Source organism: Chaetodon auriga, chromosome 13 (assembly GCF_051107435.1).
Source record: "Chaetodon auriga isolate fChaAug3 chromosome 13, fChaAug3.hap1, whole genome shotgun sequence".
In the NCBI taxonomy this organism is placed as follows: Eukaryota; Metazoa; Chordata; class Actinopteri; order Chaetodontiformes; family Chaetodontidae; genus Chaetodon; species Chaetodon auriga.
The window spans coordinates 1857386-1874704 of NC_135086.1; the positions used below are offsets into that span (position 1 = coordinate 1857386).

Here is a 17319-nt window from a genome sequence, read left to right on the forward strand (position 1 = left end):
CAGCCTTTAATGCCCGATACTGTGCCTGTCCTAAAGCTTTGGCAGGACGCCTGATGTTGATGTGAGAAATGAAAAATGCTCATCCCAGTGTTAATCAACTGGGACGCGATGACCTCTCGGCAGTGGTAACAGTAGGATATCTCATATTTGCGCTCACACTGACAGGAGGCTTATGCAGTGTTGTGTGGTATATTTAGAGAGGCACTGCAGTAAAAGAAGGGTGTCCAAAAAAAAAAAAAAACAGTCGAACAAGTCAAACTCGTCCACTAAACCACTCATACGCCACACGAGATACGTTAAGAGCATCTTACCTCAACTGACGTTTGCTGGTTTAACTCTTCAGCAGACTCATCTGAAGTGTTGGACAGGCCTTGTGCTGTGAGATAGGGATGCTGTATGTGCTTTCTGGTTCATGTCTGTATCATATCTGGTTTTGCAGGTGTCCCCTTTGCTGCTTTGGTGAAAGAAGATGAGGAGGCATCGGCTGTTGCCGCTGTGTGCCCTCCTGGCCGTCCTGTTCGCAGGACTCCTCCCAAACCTCGATGCTCAGGAAGGTAAGTTGAACTAAATCTCAGCTGAGGTCGGCACGGTGTGCTCATTGTGCAGATGATCGATCTGCTTGTAATACTCGTTCCAGTTTTCAGCAATGCTCAGTGGGATGTTTTTTCAGGTTTTTGCTCTCCTGAAAATATGCAATCCACATCTGAAGAACAGTGGGATCTATAAAATATAAACAAAATATAGTCCTGTAGATACCTTACTTTTCACTTCAGTGAGCATTGTTGGTAAAAACTGGCTATTTTTCCATTATTAGTTCTTAAAATCTGGATTGAAAGTGTGTATCGCAGCAGTGAACAAAAAATACACTAGAGGTCTCAGGAGTTTTAGAGGAGTATCAAGTCCAGTCAGATGCTTTTGATGATCAGCAAAGCAGGAATGATGCTTTCAACCCTAGAATTAACGACACATTTCAGATGTATTGTGTAACAGTATTAATGTTTGGTGCTGAAACGTTATTGTGGAACCAAACACAAAGCATCTTTTCACTGGTCTTTACTTCTGTCCTTCAAACACTCTTTTGAAGATTGTGCACAAGGGCTGGCAGCTGATATATACTTTCTAGTGGATTCGTCCTGGAGTATTGGAGAGGAGAACTTTGAGCATGTCAGACAATTTCTGTACAGCTTGACACAAGCGCTGCACCAGGTCGCCGGGGACGGGTTTAAATTTGCCCTTGTGCAGTACAATAACAAGCCTGAGACTGAGTTCCAGCTCAACAGCTACCCAACCACACAGGGAGTCCTGGCACACATCAAGGCTATGTCTTACCGTGGTGGGGGCACCCGGACTGGCCTAGGCCTGGATTTTCTGATTCGCACACACATGACCACCGCTTCGGGCAGCCGCGCTGTTGACGGGGTGACCCAAGTGGTGGTGGTGCTAACAGACGGGCGCTCCCAGGATGACGTGGCAATGCCAGCTCAGGTGCTGCGGCTGGCAGGCGTGGAGGTCTTTGCAGTTGGAGTTCAGGATGCAGTGGACTCTGAGCTCAGGGAGATGGCTAGCCAGCCCAGTGAGACTCATGTTTTCAGTGTAGACTCTTTCCTGGCCTTGCGGAATATAATCCAAGATTTAGTAGTGGGGCTTTGCGGCGCAGTGACCCGGTCAGGGGGTGCTCCTGTGGCACAAGAGGCCCCCGTGGCTGGAAGAGGGACAGGTAATGAAATGGGACCAGTGTCACTACCATACTAATGTGTCCACATGTGCAGGAAGAAGCTGTTGCATATGTGGTCAAGTATTTTTCAAGTATTTTTAACCGCAATAACCTTTCACTATCCACCTGCAAAATTAACCTCACCTGTTTTGTCTTGATATACCCTCAATGCTTTTAAAATCACTATAAGATCTGCATGTGATTGACATTGACGTACTGCATCTCAGATTAGGGTGTTAAGTAGGGTGTAAAAATGGCACAAATATAAGATTGTGTAAAGTCAGAACAAATACGAGTGTGGATTGACAGGAAGCTATCAAAACAATATGAAAATGATTTTAAATTTTGAAGTAATTTCAGCTCTGTGTCAGAATACAGCAGTAACCTCAGTCATAATTTAAGATACCGTTTAGACACAGCTGTAGGTGAGAGGACACATATACAGACAGCAACAGGATGAAGTCCATATAGTGACACTTCAGACAACATCCCTTCTTAAAGGCTCCGGAAAAGACGATGGCCTCGGGAATGCCTGATCCTTTTAATCATCACATCTTAAAATCAAACAATGATCTTTTAACAAAGGCTAACCATGCACAACTGCTTACATGTCTTGCATTTATATGTTTGTCTTTATCAGTCACAATGTCTATCTGTGTGAAAATATGTGCAGTATTCTGTATTTGAAACAGTGATGAACCTGCCTGAACTCATCCTTGACCTGCAGAAGAAGTACTTTGAGAATGTTTTTATATGTCCACATATGAACCTACGTGCGTAAAAAAAAATCACGTGTCCAAAGAAGACATTACCTTTGGACACGTGATTCAAATTAAAATGAAATAGAAACATAAGTAATGCACAAATTTGTACTAATTTTACATTGAATCAGATGGAATATATTCTGAAGTACTGTAAACCTGCAGGCACCAAGGATAGGCCACAGGATCATGACTGGTCACGTTATCTGAGGTCTGTAACAAGAGTCTGCATGGGAAGGCTGAACTCAGTGGAGCTTATTCAAGGGACATATCACACAGATTCAATGAGAAATTCAACATTTGTTTATTGACACAATAGCTCAATGATTTGCTCTTTCATGCATTATTCTTCTTTTGACTCATCATCACAGTATGGTCTCATAATGGAGTACCCTTGGCACCCTGACCAGTTATAAACCTTTTTCTCCCCAAATTGATTTTTAAATTAACAATAATTGAGTGTGAGCTAATAATCACTGTATTAACAACAGTGAACAGTTATATTTTGTTACACATTTTATAAGGCTCAGATACTTTGTAAATAATGTCAGCTTTTCCGTTCAAGTAACTTCAAGTCTTTCCGCCACATTAAACATAATTATTTTTCTTTAACAATAACAATGACGTCAAATTCAATTTGCCTTCAGTTGGAGTTCTAATCAGCCCCTGATGTGTAAAAGATTTGTTTTCATAGAAATTCAGCATATTTATGGTCTCATTAATCTGTATTTGTTGATACATGACATGGAGAATTAGCTAAAATTATTCCTGTATTGGTGGCTAGTACTCATACTGTATTGTACTTCAACATTCACTCTTATGTTACTGTCACCCAAATCCAATACAAATAACTATTCTGTGAAAGGGAAAATTCACACTATAGCTTTCAACAATCTTGACTAAAGAGTGCTAAGAGAGAGCTGCATTTAGGGGAAAAAAATCAACAAATTACATCACTTTAGGAAATCTCCTTGGTTCAGCCTACATGCAGTATGATGTGTTTTGCGATGTTGTGTTATTGATTTGTTCACTTGAATGTCACTTGACACATGGCGTGATATGCCAGCACGAGTTCTTGTCTCTGTCTCACTATGTTTACGCTTTCACAAGTTCCATTTTGTTTTGTTTTCTCTCTCTCTCCTTAAAGCACAAGATTCAGCTGACCTAATACTCTTAATTGATGGATCACAGAACGTTGGAGCAGCAAACTTCCCCTTTGTGCGTGATTTGGTTTTGAGAATCATTGAGCGCCTTGATGTGGGCAGGGACACCGTTCGGGTGGCCTTGGTCCTGTACAACGGCAGCCCAGCGATAAAGTTCTATCTAAATAGCTATGACAGCAAATCATCAGTCCTGGAAGCTGTGAAGGGCCTGGCCTACTCAGGGGGCGACGAATCTAACCTGGGCGCTGCCTTGGAGGAAGTGGCCAATAGCCTTTTGAGCCAAGCAGCTGGGGGCAGGGCAGACGATGGTGTGCCCCAGATGTTGGTGGTTATCAGTGCTGGTCCATCCAACGATGATACTGGTGCCGGTGACCGGGCCCTTAAGAGGGCTGGCGTTATCACGATTGGCGTGGCGATTGGTGACACTGCAGATCTGGAAGCAGTTGCTACAGATAAAAGTTTTGTCCTGTCAGCCCCTGATTTCAGAACAGTGGCAAACATGGGTGACCAGCTGTTCCCATACGTTAACGGGGTGATCCAACGCACCATTATAGTTCAGAATGAGTTCACAGAAGGTATGTAACTTCTTTGTAAATGTTGGCAGGGCATTGTTGTTGTGGAAGGGTCCTAAAAATCTCATAATGAATGTAACATAGTGTGCCAGGTAAGATATGCTTGTGCTAAACTTGAATTTACATTGCTTGAAATTAAGTGGTAGTGACACAGTAAAAGTATTACTATTGGTGTTCTGTACCTGTAATTCGACTGAGTTGACTAAGTTGATTCAAATTTATACATCCAAAAAGTTCTATTAATCCATTGTAAAGGTAAATAGCCTAATGGTTTACAGATATTCTACTGAAGAGGGGCATTAAAAGAGGCTTTGCTACCTTACCATGCCTTTCGGAACCCAATTTTTTATACAGCATATTTTCAGCTAGTGCAAACAATGGAAAATAGTGTTAAAATATGTCTTCATAATACATCACAAGGGAACATCTCTGAACTACTCCATATGGCATATACTAAAAAATCCATTCTAAAATCTGAAATAGAAATTAAATCATGGAATATCCTTGTTTGGCTTTATCAACTTTAGTGCTTACAAATTTATTACTATAACATATCTTTAAATCAGCTTTTTTTTCTCATATTAATGCTTTTTTCTTTTCTCCTTTCCAGTCTTGGCAGTTGGAAAACGAGACATCATTTTCCTAATCGACAATACAATGGGCTCACAGGGCATCAACTCTGTGCGCGAATTCATCAGGCGGTTTGTCGACAGCATGCCAATTGGTCCAGATAACGTTCAAGTGGGTGTGGCCCAGTTCAGCAATGTCCCTCGACTCGAAATGGATCTCAACTCTCACTCAACCAAGGAGGCAGTAGTTGGTGCTTTGGGCGGTATCAAACCAAGACCTGGACAGACAATCAATATTGGAGCAGCCTTGGACTTTGTGCGGACAAATATGCTGAGAGCTGAGAAAGGCAGTCGTATTCAACAGGGGGTGCCCCAGCTTTTACTGTTGATGACCAGTAAAAAGTCCAGTGACAGTGTGGAAGGTCCTGCTCAGGCCCTGCAGCGAATGGGGGTGTTGACTCTCGCCTCAGGCTCCAAAGCTGCTGATGAAGAAGAGCTGAAGCAGATTGCCTTCGCTGAATCTGTTGTGTTCATGCTGAGGGACTTCCGTGTACTGGTTCGCAGCCCAAGGGCAATTCTTGATGCACTCACAACACTAGCTGGGGTGGTGGTGACCGAAGTACCCACCGAGCCAGGTAATGATTTGTCTTGTAACCACATTCAATATCATGAGAGATTCAGTGAAGTAATTGTCTAATCTTCGATGAAACTGAGACAGAGAAGTGACAAGTTAATTAAAAACCTTTAATAAATAAGTAGAAAAACACCAGATGCAGATCCTGCATGTTTTGTGTTGCATTGAAATGCTAATCTGATCTCAACCCAATTGAACACGTGGGACATTTGGACACACATGATTTCACCAGGCATGGCTGCGTTGCGTTCCAGTTGGGTTCGTGTCTCATATGAAAACAAATGTGAAAAGTTAAGCTTATTTAAGACAAATCATGATCTTTTGCTAAACCTGACAAAGTAGTTTTGGTGCCTAAAAATTGTCTTACCTAACAAGATAAGGACATAGTAAGTACAGTTTGGTCAGTGGATCAGTTTTAAGTATTCCAGGCAGGAATAGTTAGCATAGGGAGCTGCGAGGATGAAGAACTTCAGGTAACATGAGCCAGCACATGTTCATTGTGCTGTGGGGTCAGTTGTTCATAATTTGACTCAGAGCTAGTACCCCCTCCCACCACACACACACTCACACTCTAAAAACTTCATAAGCACATTGAAGCTGCTTCTCCTGGCTTGTGCTGGACCAACACTTTACTAAGATATCTCATGTTGTTTCTTTAATTTGGCTCTCAGTTTCAGAGGGAATCATTTTAATATTTTGTCATTAATAGTGGTACATTTTTTAGAGCCTGTAAACTGAAAATGCAGTCTGTGTACATGGTGTTACACAGAAGCTAATTTTTCTGTTCTTGTGCTTTCTCTTAGTGGTGGAGATAACCACAGTGCAGACTCAGAGAGTGGTCCGAGACATTGTCTTCCTTGTGGATGGCTCAAACTACATTGGCAGCAGTAACTTTCCCTATGTCAGAGACTTCATTATCAACGTGGTCAACCAGCTGGAAATTCGTCCTGACAGGGTTCAGATTGGGCTCCTGCAGTTTGCTGACCGTCCAAAAATTGAATTTTATCTGAACAGCCACCGTACCAGGCAAGATGTTGTGGATAGAGTCTCTCAACTCAGGTTAACTGGAGGCTCAGTCTTGAATACAGGAGCTGCCATGAATTATGCCCTTGCCAACATGTTCCAGCCATCAACTGGGTCACGCAGGAGACAAGGAGTCCAGCAAGTGCTGGTTCTGATCACAGGTGGCCCAGCCCAAGATGAGGTTAAAAGCATCGCTGATAAATTGGCTCTGGCTGGTGTTTTGACCTTCACCGTCAGTTCTGGGCAAGCAGATGATGCCCTACTGAAAACGGTTGCCTTTGTGCCAGATTTGGCTTACCATGAGGCAAGATTTTCTAATTTACCAGCTATGGCTGAAGTAATCATGCCAAAGTTGATAACAGTGGTTGGCGATACAGATGTGACATCATTCCCAGAGGAAACTGGTGAGCTTAATATTTCTCTGTTTCTATGAATAAAAAAATGTGATGTGACTGGTGACAGTTAATTATGTTTTCTTTTATCTTCTCTTTTCTCAGTTGTTGTTTCAGGAGGTGAAAGAGATGTCGCCTTCCTCATTGATGGCTCAGACAATGTTCGAGCAGATTTTGCCTACATCCGGGATTTTATCATTAAAGTAATTGAACCACTTGACATTGGGATTGACAAGGTACGAATCTCAGTGGTTCAACACAGTGAAAGGCCAACTCCAAGTTTCTACCTTAACACTTATCAAACCAAAGATGAGGTGATAAGAGCTGTCAATGGAATGTCACTGGCTGGTGGACGCAGCTTGAACACGGGATCAGCTCTAAGATTCATGAAGGACACCATCTTGTCTGAAAGGCATGGTAGCCGGGCTGCGCAAAATGTCCCTCAGTTTCTGATCATTTTGACTGGGGGCAGGTCCAGGGATAACGTGAAGGAACCTGCCGGTGCACTGAAGACGGAGGGAGTCGTACCATTTGGTGTTGGAGTCAAGGATGCAGACCCAAGGCAGATTGAGGCAATTTCACACAACCCTTCCTTTGCCTTCACCGTGAAGGAATTCAGCGAGCTCAGCACCATACCACAAAGGCTCAATAACTATTTGAGTCTTCCAAGTGAAGAGCTGACCGTAGTTCTACAGCAAGGTAAGACAAATCTTATTTGTTACTGGCGGGTTAAACTTGCTGAAAGAGAAACGTTTCTGCTGATGTTTTTGGTGTTTTATCAAATTAATTGAATTTCATTTGTTGTGTGTCTCAGCACAAAGCAATGCTGTAAAAAGAGATATTGTGTTCCTACTGGACGGCTCTGATAACACAAGAAATGGATTCCCAGAGATTAAACTCTTTATTAAGAGCATAGTGGAACACCTCTCTGTCGATGAGAACCAAGACAGAGTGTCTGTGGTTCAGTTTGCTGATAACCCTGAGGTCAACTTTGATCTCAATTCTTACAAGGCAAAGAAGGACACTTTAAATGCCATAGATAATTTAAGGCACAAGGGTGGAAGGCGCCTTGATATCGGTGGAGCCCTCCAATTTGTGAGGCACAGTGTCTTCACTTCCTCAACGGGCAGCAGAAGACTAGAAGGAGTGCCCCAGATTTTAATTCTTCTAAGCTCAAAACCATCCACTGATAATGTGAGAAGCCCAGCTTTTGCTCTTAAAGAGCATGATATTGTGTCAGTGGGTGTTGGAGTGGGAGATGCCAAACTTTCAGAGTTGGAAATGATTGCCTTCAAACCTGGTTTTGCATACAAAGTCACAGATTTTTCCAAGTTGCCCTCAATCCAATCCCAACTTGTTGCTACACTGAACATAAACAGAGACACTGAGGAAACCATGACTGGAATCTCTGATTTAGTAGGTAAGAATGCCACAGTTGAATACACCCCTATAATTGGATTATCGTGTTACATTATTTGAGAGTTTTCATCTCTTGAAAACTCTCAAGAATATTTAACATAAATCCATATAATCTAATGATTGATGATGACGTGATAAACAATTATGAAATGTTTTGGTGCATTTCTGTTGCATGACATTCATGACTACCCTTGCTAGAAAATCTATTCTGTTGAAGGATGAACTGTTCTGTATTTCTTCAGCTTTCAAGAATGTAGCCCTTTTTTCCCCAATTGTCTACTTCAGTGCTGAAGAGGAGTCGACAGATTCTTTCATACATCTTTTTGATAAAAAGATGGTTCTTTAGTAGTTCTGCTTGAAATAACACTTTCAGAGCAACGGCTCATCTTTCTTTCCGTGCTCACCTTATTCCTCTGAACTTGCTCATGCTGATAAATATGCATGAGAGTAGAAAAGACTTGAACGCGCAGTTCGTGAATTCTCTTTCTATCTATCCATTTATCACCATGTTGACACAGGAAGCAACAAGAGGGACATAGTGTTTCTCCTTGATGGGTCAGATGACTCCAGAAATGGACTACCAGCTATTCGAGAGTTCATCAGAAGAATGGTAGAAGAGCTGGACATTGATGAAGATAAGGTCCGAGTGGCTGTCGTACAGTATAGTGATGACACCAGAGTTTACTTCAACCTGAAAACTCACAGATCCAAAAAGGCTATCATCTATGCTGTAAGAAGTCTTCGCCATAAAGGAGGAAGACCTCGGAACACTGGAGCTGCTCTACAGTTTGTGCGAGACCATGTTTTCACGGCTTCATCTGGGAGTAGACGTCTAGAAGGAGTCCCTCAGATTCTGTTTTTACTGACTGGTGGCAAATCAGCTGATGATGTTTCAGGACCTGCGATAAACCTCAAACAAATCGGCATTCTGTCTTTCGCCATTGGAATGAAAAGCACTGAACAGCAGGAGCTTCAAAAAATTGCCTTCTCCTCCAGATTTCTTTTCAACCTTCCAGTCTTTGGTGAACTTTTGTCCATTCAACCGGAGATAGCTGCATTTGTCCGGGCGGAAATACAGACTGAACCTCCCACTGTTGTAGGTAAGAAGTGCCACTGATAAGTGGGTGAGAATCAAACTGATTCACTGCTTATATTCTAGTACATTTTTCCTTCATAATTTGAATTGCATTGAAACTGCATCATCTTCTGAAGAATATCAGTTGATCAGTTTCATGTTTCTCAAACTGTCTACACTGGCTCGAGGCATCGTCGTGGTTATGCCGTCTCTTGTTCGGCTCTCATCCTTTTTCGTCTTGTACCCTGGAGAGTCTTTTCTTGACAGCTCCACATCAGGAAATGTCACTTCTTTCTACTCTTAAGCTCTTCCTTGAGCCAATGATAATCACATCATTGACCAAATATTTGAAGAGTAGTGAAATCTTTTTTCCAGCTTTCTCCATCTTTCATTTGTGAAAGAGGAATATGTTTCTTTTTGTGTAGTTATTTCCAAGTTTCTCAATAATTTTTTCATCTACCAGTTTTTCAAAATGTTCTGGCATCTAACACCCTGTTTATTGCAGCAATTACTTTGAATTTCAATTGTCAGCTCTTATGGCTTTACCAACTATCTGATTTGTACTAATTGCATCACGATATATTTTAGCTTGTGTGTCTATTTCTTAAACAAGGTTTTCCTGTTCTTTTCTAGTTGAACTTGATTCCCCTCAAAGAGACATAGTGTTTCTATTGGATGGGTCAGATGACACACGGAGTGGCTTCCCAGCAATGAAAAGTTTTGTCCAAAGAGTGGTCGATACACTCAGTGTTGGTGAGAACAAAGACCGTGTTTCTGTGGTCCAGTATAGCAGAGATCCACAGACACATTTCAATTTGAACACCTACACAGAAAAGCAAGATGTTCTTGCTGCTGTCAAGCAGTTGAACCATAAAGGGGGCAAACCACTCAACACTGGGGCAGCTCTCAACTATGTGAGGAATAACGCTTTCACCGATTCCTCTGGGAGTCGACATCAAGAAGGTGTCCCTCAGATACTGATTCTGTTGAGCGGGGGAAGATCTCAAGATGACGTTGCTGGTGCTGCTGCAGCTCTAAAACAGGACAAAGTTGTTGCATTCTGTGTCGGTACAAGAAATGCAGACATACTCGAGCACCAAATGATTGCGTATAACCCTTCGTATGCTTTCTCCGTGCTTCGGTTTGATGATATTGGGAGCATCCAACAACAACTTGTGTCATTTGTGAAAAGGGTGCCTCGACAGCAGCCAAGACCAAAACCACAGAGTGGTCTAGGTAAGACTATCTATCTATCTATCTATCTATCTATCTATCTATCTATCTATCTATCTATCATGATTGTTACAATATTTCTATATATAATCTTTATATAACTTCATGTGTAACTCTAACAAAGCATTATCTTTGTGTCTGTCAAAGTTTCTGCAGATCTAACTGAATCCATTCAGCGCGATGTTGTATTTTTACTGGATTCTTCAGATGAAATGCGAAATGACTTTAATGCAGTGCGTGGCTTTGTTGGGCGAATGGTGGAGAAACTCACTGTGGATGAGAACAAAGATCGTGTTTCAGTGTTGCAGTACAGCAGAGAACCCTCTGTTGAATTTTTTCTGAACACACATAAAACACAGCAGAATGTTGCTGACAGTGTGGGAGTTCTGAGGCATAAAGGAGGCACACGCCGTAATACTGGTGCAGCCCTCCAGTACGTCAAGGATAACGTTTTTACAGCCTCTTCTGGAAGTAGGCTGCAACAGGGTGTCCCTCAGATTTTGGTTCTTTTAACTGGCGGACGGTCCACTGATGATGTCAAAAATGCTGTCGAAAACTTGAAAGGAATTGGTGTGATGGTATTTGTGGTTGGAACAAGGAATGCAGATACCCTTGAGATTCAGTCTATGTCACAGGAAGCCAGTCATGCTTTCTTTGCAGCAGACCCCAGTGATCTGCCAGACATTGAACAACAAATACTTTCTGCCATCGTGATGGGTGAAACCCCTGCTATCAAACCAGTATTACATGGTAAGACTAATGACTGTAAAGACTTCATGTTCTACACCACATGCACAACTTCAGGCATTGTCAGATTACCGTAGATCACATGCCATTCATTTCAACTGTGGGTGAATGATGAACAGTTACAGACTGGTGCTCTTTTGTGACTGTCAGATCCACTGGCAATTGGATCAGGCATATGTTTGATTTTAGTCTGTACAACCACACATCAGAAATGGACAACAGGAGTTCCATTGTGGACAAAATTTTGGGTTTATTCAGAAGAAAAGAAAACAATTTTTACTTCTTTCCTCAGCAAAATGTTAACTAAGATTGATACTAGTGATCTAATCATGATTAAAATGTAACATTCCATTTTTTCAAGCCATTTCCTCCATTCACCATTGTTGGGCGATTTCAAGCAAGCTTTGCATTTTGGTAACTGTTAGACTAGACTTCCATCTGTATTGTTTTGGCAGTTGCATTCAACTCCGCCAAGCACTGCACTCTACTGCGCTGTTTGTGTAAACACAGTGGTCCATTAAATAGCAAAGCAAGTTGTTCTCATGGAGTTACTGAACATTTGCAGGAATATAACACTTGTTTATTTGTTTAAATGCCTGTGTGATTACAGATCCCAACAGAAGAGATGTTGTTTTTTTGCTCGATGGCTCTGATGATTCTCAGCAGAAATTCCCAGATATTACGGATTTTGTGCAGAGAATAGTGGCGGACCTAAACATTGACACAAACAAAGATCATGTGGCCGTGGTCCAGTACAGCAACACGGCAGAGACGGATTTTAACTTGAGACGTTACTCAACAAAGGATGAAATTCTTGATGCAGTAAGAGGCCTAAGACACAAGGGAGGTTATCCTCACAACATTGGAGCGGCTCTTCAGTATGTGAGGGACCATGTATTTACTTCCGAATCAGGAAGTAGACTCCTTGAGGGAGTTCCACAGATACTCATACTGCTGAGTGGTGGGAGATCTGGAGATGATATAAGAACCCCGGTCAGAATGCTGAAAGAGATTGGTGTCATTTCCATCGCCATTGGAACAACTGAGGCTGACACCCTAGAGCTGCAGACAATATCCCACGAACCCAATTATGCGCTCTCAGTTACTGATTATGAGAAGCTCCCTACTGCTAAGCAGGATGTGTTTTTACTGTTAAGACAGGCTCCCCACCATGTAGAGCAAACCACTCCCACCGATGGTCTTGGTAAGATATAATGTTTTTACCTTCTACCCCCCCAAAAATGTTTATTTAATTATATGGGGGCTGTCACTGGAGCTGTTTACCTTCACATTGCCTTTGTCTTTACATCTTTTGTCTTTGTTGCAGATTCTAAGAAACAAGATGTAGTATTTCTTATTGATGGATCATATGACTCACGAAATGGCTTTGAAGGAATACGAGGCTTTCTTAAAAAATTTGTTGAAAGTTTAAGTCTGGATGAAAACAGAGACCAAGTGGCTGTTGTTCAATACAGTCGTGATGCCACAGCCAATTTCTACCTGAATTCCTATTCATCCAAGACTGATGTGCTCAATGCCATTGGAACAATGAGGCATAAGTTGGGAAGACCCCTAAACGTTGGCAAAGCACTTGAGTTTGTCAGAGACAATGTCTTCGCTTCTTCGGTTGGAGGCAGACGTGCAGAATCAGTCCCCCAATATCTGTATGTATTTAGTGGTGGGAGATCAGGGGATGATGTCAGAGGACCAGCACAGTCACTCAAAGACAATGGAATAAAGACTTTTAGTGTTGGAACAAAGAATGCTGATACGCTGGAAATGCAAACCATCTCATTCACGCCAGCACATTATTTTCATGTCACAAGCTTTGACAATATGCAAAGCATGCAACCATCTGTGGAAGCCACATTAAAGGGTGCTAAGGAAGCAACAGAAATTCCAACTGTTGTCGGTAAGAAGTAGATGCGAAATTTGCATTTTAATATTGCAGAGACGTCTTCACATGGACATAAAGGTGTATGATTATATATCATGGGTATATTAAAAATGTCTCTCTTTACAGCAAAAATAGTTTTGTAAAATGTTTGTTTGTATCCATTTCAGACATTTCCACAGAATCAAAACTCCAGAGTGCCGATATTGTTTTTGTCCTTGATGGATCTGATAATATGAGGCCAAGTGAAAGACAAATTTTGGATTTCATCAGAGAGTTTGTCAAGCAAATAGAAATTGGGCCAAGCAAAGCACAAGTTGCTTTGACTCAGTACAGCACAGAGCCCACCACTGATTTTCTCCTGAATACATACTCAGTGAAAGACGATGTCTTGAGTCATTTAAGCAATGTACAACTGAGAGGCGGGTTCACTTCAAACACTGGTGCAGCCCTTGATTATGTGAAGAACAATGTGTTCACTCCTTCATCTGGGAGCAGAGCCCAGCAGGGAGTTCCACAGATACTGATTCTCTTAAGTGGGAGAAAGTCAGAGGATGATGTCTTGGGTGCAGTGGATGGACTCAGAAATGCTGGAATTGTTCTTTACACTGTTGGAGTGAATGATGCAGATATGTTGGAGATGGAACAATTAGCACACAATCCTAGAGCAAAGTATTTTATCAAGGAAATCTCTGACTTTGCTCCTGTGAGAGAACAGTTACTCTCAGCCATTGCATCTCAAAAAGGCACTGTCAGCCCTGGTGTAGGTGAGTGAAACCAAGTATTAATTAATTGTACTTTAAATGATTCTAATTAATAGATAGAGCCAATAATATCGATATACATTCAAACCCTGTAAACTGCATGTATTCCAGTTACATCAGCAGTAATCAGATTTCTTTTTCAAATTGTGAACTAACACAATTTACATGGTTGTGGACTTTTCTAGGTTCAAGCTCCAGTAGGAAAAGAGATATTGTCTTTCTCATTGATGGATCTGATGATGTCAGAAGTAGATTCTCTGTGATACGCGAATTTGTGGCAAAAATGGTTGACACCTTTGACCTGGACCAAGGAAAAGATAAAGTTGCTGTTGTACAGTATAGCAACAATGCTGAACTTAATTTCAATCTGAATACTTACAACTCAAGAGATGGTGTTCTTAAGCATGTTGCCAGCCTAAAACCAAAAGGTGGAAGGCCTCAGTACATTGGAGCAGCACTGCAGTTTGTGAGGGAAAATGTGTTCGTTTCAAATGCTGGAAGTCGTCATCCTGAAGGTGCCAAGCAGATACTTGTCATGTTGGCTGGTGGAAGATCTAGAGATTCTCCACGAGGCCCAGCAAGTATGCTCAAGGCTGCAGGAGTTGTCACATTTGCAATTGGATCAAGAATGTCAAATCCAGCTGAGATGCAAGTCATTTCATCTGACCCAAACTATGCTTACTCAGTCCCTGACTTTGTAAATCTCCCTCGTATTCAGCAAAGTTTGATGAGTCATCTTACTCAAATGGGAGTTGAGGAAGAAACTAAAGCAGGTAAGAATTTAGATTATTTAAATTTTAATTTAAATTACTCAACATTGGCTGTCAATATATTTCTAATGAATTTGATTAACATAATACATTTCATATCTGTTTTCATTAACAGAGCAAAATGATGAAAAAGGAAAAGATATAGTCTTTCTTTTGGATGGATCTGATAATACCAGAAATGGATTTTCAGCCATTCAAGATTTCCTGTACAAAGTAATAGAAAGGCTTGACATTGGACCAAATAAAGACAGAGCTGCTGTGATTCAGTTCAGCAATGTGGCAGTTGCCAATTTCTTTCTGAATTCATTCATGAGGAAGGAAGATGTCCTAACAGCTGTCAGAAGGCTGTCACACAAAGGAGGAAGACCTCTCAAAACTGGTGCAGCTCTAACATATGTCAAAGAAAATGTATTCACAGCTGCCTCGGGGAGCAGATCCACAGCAAATGTGTCACAAATTCTTGTTCTTTTAAGTAATGGACCATCAAGTGACAGTGTGGATTTACCTGTTGCTTCCCTGAAAGAAAGCAATGTCACAATATTAACCATTGGAACAAAAAACTCTGTCCGCAAGGAAATGGAGAAGATATCACATCCTCCAAGTTATACCCTATCAGTTTCTGAAATTGCTGAACTTCCAAGTATGCAAGAGCAAGTTGTTGGTGCAATTACAGAAGAAAAATTGAAAAATGAAATTTCCAAAACAGACCTGATCGGTAAGAGGGAATGCATAGAAACAGTTTATTGCATGATTAGTTTATAGTCAATTACACAACCATCTCGAACACGTCAAGAAAACCATTTCCATTTCCAACATTGTCTTAATGCATGGTTCCACACTGACACTCACCACTGAATATTAATTGTGTTTATTACTCTGATATTCAGAGTAGGGCCGGGTGATACTAAGGCCAGGATAACCAGCATCTACACAGAAAAAGAATGGCAGGATGATTAACAAAACATCATGCATGCAAGAAACATGAACCTAAATATGTATAAAATGTATGTTAGCCAATTGCAGTCAGTCAGTGCTGCTGTGACAAAAGAGTTGTGCTAGCTTTAATAGAGTGAGTTGTAAACACTGAGGTTAGTTTTTCTCATCTATAAAGCTGAATATGTCTCAAATTCTATGTTCCCTAGTGGAGAGAAAGCCAGCAGGAAAGGATGTTGTGTTCTTGTTGGATGGATCTGATGGCACTAGAAGTGCATTCCCAGCTATGCGAGACTTTGTCCAGAGAGTAGTGGAGACACTCAGTCTGGATGACAACAAAGACCGTGTCTCAGTGGTTCAGTACAGCAGAGATCCGGCTGTCCAATTCTATCTGAACACGTACTCAACAAAGGCCGTGATCCTTGACACTGTCAGAGGTTTGAGGCACAAAGGCGGAAGACCCCTCAACACTGGAGCCGCTCTGCAGTACTTGAGGGACAATGTCTTCACGGCCTCTGCTGGAAGCAGGCGCCTGGAAGGAGTTCCACAGGTGCTAATAGTGCTAAGTGGTGGACGTTCTTCTGACAGTGTTGACGCACCAGCCTCCGCTCTCAAACAGCTGGGTGTCTTGATCTTTGCGATAGGAAGCAGGAGCTCTGATAGCAGAGAGCTGGAAACGATATCTCACGATCCCACTTCTGCTCTCTCTGTATCTGAATTCACGGACCTTCCCAGTGTCCAACAGCAACTTCAGTCCTCGGTGGAGGCTGTGGTAGCTGACGTTACTCCAGAATCACCAACTGTACCTGGTATGTTAACAAGCATGACCTCTTGCTGTCCTGATTGGCTACCTGACTTGTTTCACCTACACTAATGGAAAGAAATTTAGTGTGATAGTTGTTTATCTCCAAGTGTTTTGAAAGAGAGGTAGTGGTCTATGTTCCTGCCAGTTATCAATAAAGTAGGCAGTGCTAGAGACTTTCAAACCAATAGTCCACAACTTCATGATTAATCCAACAGATTGCTTCTTTCAGAGGCTTTTTAAAACCTTTTTCTGTCTTCCTCTCATTTCTCAGTTGACAGTGGCAAAAAAGATATCGTGTTCCTTCTGGATGGTTCTGATGGCACAAGGAATGGCTTCCCTGCCATGCGTGAATTTGTTGAGAGAGTTGTGGAGAAACTCAATGTGGGCCAAAACAATGACCGTGTCTCTGTGGTCCAGTACAGCAGAGATCCAGAGGTCAATTTCTATCTGAACACACACTCCACAAAAGAGGATATTGTGGATTCGGTCAGAGGGCTCAAACACAAAGGAGGCAGACCCCTCAACACCGGGGCAGCCCTCCAATACGTCAGAGACAACGTCTTTACACCCTCCTCTGGCAGTAGACGCCTGCAAGGTGTTCCACAGATGTTGATCCTGCTAAATGGTGGAAGGTCTTTTGACAATGTAGATTCCCCAGCCGCTGCTCTCAAACAGCAGGGCATCTTTGTGATTGGCATTGGAACAAGGAACTCTGACAGAAGTGAGCTGCAGAAGATATCATATGAGCCAAGTTATGCTCTGTCAGTGTCTGAGTTAACTGACCTCCCCACTGTCCAAGAACAGCTCTCCTCTGTCATGAGCACAGTGCGAGTGAGGGCGACACCCATGAC

General features: G+C 42.0%; 2 protein-coding genes across 2 annotated transcripts in view; both read left to right on the forward strand.

Annotated features, from left to right (window-relative positions):
- Nucleotides 1–469: 469 nt before the first annotated feature.
- The window catches only part of LOC143330789 (collagen alpha-3(VI) chain-like), a 95962-nt gene continuing 79112 nt past the window's right edge, over nucleotides 470–17319 (forward strand). Inside the window, exons 1-6 of the mRNA XM_076747549.1 lie at nucleotides 470–554; nucleotides 1097–1717; nucleotides 3623–4213; nucleotides 4821–5414; nucleotides 6217–6840; nucleotides 6934–7527. Of these exons, the coding sequence (XP_076603664.1) occupies nucleotides 470–554; nucleotides 1097–1717; nucleotides 3623–4213; nucleotides 4821–5414; nucleotides 6217–6840; nucleotides 6934–7527 (3109 nt within the window). The remainder of the gene's footprint in view (nucleotides 555–1096; nucleotides 1718–3622; nucleotides 4214–4820; nucleotides 5415–6216; nucleotides 6841–6933; nucleotides 7528–17319) is intronic.
- LOC143330759 (collagen alpha-3(VI) chain-like) overlaps nucleotides 7652–17319 on the forward strand; it is a 50048-nt gene continuing 40380 nt past the window's right edge. The window contains exons 1-7 of the mRNA XM_076747519.1: nucleotides 7652–7656; nucleotides 7704–8248; nucleotides 8766–9347; nucleotides 9956–10390; nucleotides 10763–11305; nucleotides 11913–12506; nucleotides 12630–12941. Coding sequence (XP_076603634.1) covers nucleotides 7652–7656; nucleotides 7704–8248; nucleotides 8766–9347; nucleotides 9956–10390; nucleotides 10763–11305; nucleotides 11913–12506; nucleotides 12630–12941 — 3016 coding nt within the window. The remainder of the gene's footprint in view (nucleotides 7657–7703; nucleotides 8249–8765; nucleotides 9348–9955; nucleotides 10391–10762; nucleotides 11306–11912; nucleotides 12507–12629; nucleotides 12942–17319) is intronic.